This window comes from Pteropus alecto, unplaced genomic scaffold, assembly GCF_000325575.1.
Source record: "Pteropus alecto unplaced genomic scaffold, ASM32557v1 scaffold44, whole genome shotgun sequence".
NCBI lineage: Eukaryota > Metazoa > Chordata > Mammalia > Chiroptera > Pteropodidae > Pteropus > Pteropus alecto.
Window position 1 is genome coordinate 3341138 of NW_006436812.1, and position 2958 is coordinate 3344095.

The 2958-nt window shown below is 55.4% G+C and overlaps 1 protein-coding gene across 3 annotated transcripts in view; it reads left to right on the forward strand.

The window, feature by feature from the left end:
* ZNF500 (zinc finger protein 500) overlaps positions 1–2952 on the forward strand; it is a 9205-nt gene extending 6253 nt beyond the window's left edge. For all 3 annotated transcript variants that reach the window (XM_015590927.2, XM_025048238.1, XM_006913854.3), the window contains exon 5: positions 1899–2952. In XM_015590927.2, the coding sequence (XP_015446413.1) occupies positions 1899–2614 (716 nt within the window). In that variant the 3' untranslated portion in view covers positions 2615–2952. The remainder of the gene's footprint in view (positions 1–1898) is intronic.
* The last annotated feature ends 6 nt before the right edge of the window (positions 2953–2958 follow it).

Genomic DNA, 2958 nt, shown 5'->3' on the forward strand with positions numbered 1-2958 from the left:
ATCTGATTACCCACCGAGGGTGAGAGGCAGGCCTTCAGGACCCAGCTCATGCTGCCTTGGGGCCTAGGGATGTGTCCAGTGGTGCTGGCTCAGGTGAAGGTGTCAGAAGGAAGGAAATGGAAGTCCTAGATTAGTCTCTCCTTTCCTGGGGTTTAGACCTTGGTGGTTGTGTTTGTGAAGTTCAAGCTCGAGGGCTTAGAGCAGGAGTCAGCAGACTTTTTCTATATAAGGCTGGATAGTAAATAGTTTAGGTTTGTGGGCCATACAGCCTGTTGTGACTACTCAGTCCTGCCATCGTGGTGCAAAAGCAGCCACTGACAGTAGAAAGTACGAAAGGACATGGGTGCAAAGAGAGGCATTGGCCCTTGGGCTCAAGTGTACTGACCCTGCCTCCAGGAAAGGCAGGGGGAGATAGGTGACCTTAAGAAAGATTTGGGGCTCAAAAAGAAACCCTTCAATGGAGAAGGAGAGAGTCATACCCGATCAGGCTGGGGCCACGTATGGCCCACAGGAACAAAAGTGAAACTAGTCTCTGAGGGAGAAATGAGGGCAAGGAGCCTAGGCCAAGCGTGGGGCGGATCAGAGAGCCCCCAAGTGTCACCCAGTCAGCAGCACTCACTCTCTTGGGCCTACACCTGGGGGTGCAATTGCTGGGTCATACGGTGACGATGTATAACCTTTTAGGAACTGCCACACTCAGTTCCTTGTTAAAAATTCTCACAATAGGCCAGCGAGACGGTTTCATAATCATCTCAATTGCACACTTGTGGGAATCAAGGCTCAGTAAACATGAGCCAAGCCCACGCTGGGCTTTCTGGATGTGTGAGTGTGGCGACAGGAGGGAAGAGCAAGAGGGGCCTGCCTACGGGGCCTGGGGGTAGACAGGGCCTTAGTTCAGACATGTCGCAGGGTGACGGGAGGCTCTGTCCCTCCTTGTTGGGTCAGTGTGTGCCTGCTGTAAGCTTCTCAGGGGGCTCTACTTGAACACGTCTGTTCCCCAGCCCCCTGGTGCCCCAGCATCTCTCATGCCCCAAGATCCCCAGGTGGGTTTTATCTCATGCCGCAGACAAAGAAGTAAAGTAGAACGTTTGCCCAAAGTCACACAGCCTGGAGGGACAGAGCCAGAGTCCAGTCCAGGGTCTTTTCTCTCTGTGCTCATGTCACCACGGTGGTAGCTCTTGAACTTGGATCTGCACAGGGTCCTCAAGGGCTGCCCCAAAGTATATGAGCAGGAGGCCAAGGAGCTGGGACCTCAGGCCTTCTGATCCTGCTCCAACCAGAACAGCCTAGAGCAGGGTCTCTCTCCCTGGGCACCATTGACATCAGGGCCGGATCATCCTCTGTAGTGGGGCCATCTGTGCATCAGAGGGTGTTCACCAGCATCCCTGGCCTCCACCCACTAGATGCCAGTTGGACCACTTCCCCCTAGGTGTGACAACCAAAAATGTCTCCAGACATTGCCAAGTGTTGCCTGAGGTACACCACTGCCCCCAGTGAGAATCCCTGGCCTAGAGATTACGAACCCAGACTCCAGAGCCAGACTACTGGGGTTCTTAACTTACCAGTTGAGGGACTCTGGGTAAATTCCCTGACCTCCCTATACCTCAGTTTCCTTGCCTGTAAAATGGGACAGTGATAGCACCCACCTCATGGGCATTACGTGGGTTAAACAAGTTGCAGTGGGTTTACAACAGCCTCTGGCCATGGTGTTAGCACCTCATACTAGGGGCTGGCTCACACTCCCTGCTCTGTGTTTTGAGGGGGAATTTGAAGAGCCTTGCTTCACCATTTTCTTGAGATGGGACACCCCATCCAGCCTTTGCCTTCTTATCAGAAGCTCCCCTTTCCTGTCCCCTCTCCCTGTGAAGCCCTCAGGGACTCTGCTTTCTCTTTCTCAGGACTTGGGATGCAATTTGAGGATGGAGAGGACACCAGAAAGGACACGCCAGTAAGAACAGAGTGGGACCAAATGCTGTCAGCGCGGTGCAGGGGTCCCAGCCCCCCAACGCTAGTTCAGGAGCCAGCCCCAGTCAGGGGCCTGACCAGGCCTCAGTGGTCTCTGGAAAGAGGAGGTCCCCAAAGGGAGGCAAAGTCATACACATGCCCCGAATGTGGCAAAGGCTTTAGCAAAACATCCCACTTGACCAAGCATCAGCGCACACACACTGGGGAGCGGCCGTACCAGTGCCCCGTGTGCGGGAAGGGCTTCAGCGACCGCTCCAACTTCAGCACCCACCAGCGGGTCCACACAGGCGAAAAGCCCTACCGGTGCCCTGAGTGTGGGAAGTGCTTCAGTCAGAGCTCCAGCCTGGTCATCCACCGCAGGACGCACACCGGGGAGCGGCCCTACGTGTGTGCTGAGTGCGGGAAGCGCTTCAGCAACAGCTCACACTTCAGTGCCCACCGCAGGACACACACGGGTGAGAGGCCCTACATGTGCCCGGCCTGTGGCCGGGGCTTCCGCCGGGGCACCGACCTCCACAAACACCAGCGGACCCACAGCAGAGAGAAGAGCCCACAGCCATGCCTCAGGGGTGCAGCCGCCCCCCAGACCCTCATGGCTCCAGGGGGCCCCTGGGGTCAGAGCCTGACCACCACTCATGGAAGTCAGTGACAGTTTGTGAAGCTGCCAGAGCTGTTTCTGTCCCGGAACCAGAAACCCTGATTTTAAGGCATCTTCAGACCAACTCCATTTGTTCCCCTGGGCCTGGTGTGAGAACATGGCTGTGGGACATTTAGGGTGGAGTTAATGGGTGCAGAGCAAATATATTTGGGTCTTGGGGCTCCCATATACGTGACTACAAACTGGGTGGCTTACAACAACAGATTTTCTGTTTCAGTTCAGGAGGCCATAAGTCCAAAGTCAAGGTGTCTGCAGCACTGATTCCTCCCGGAGGCTCTGATAGAGAAACCATTCTGTGCCTCTTCCAGCTTCTGGTGTTGCTGGCAGTCCTTGGC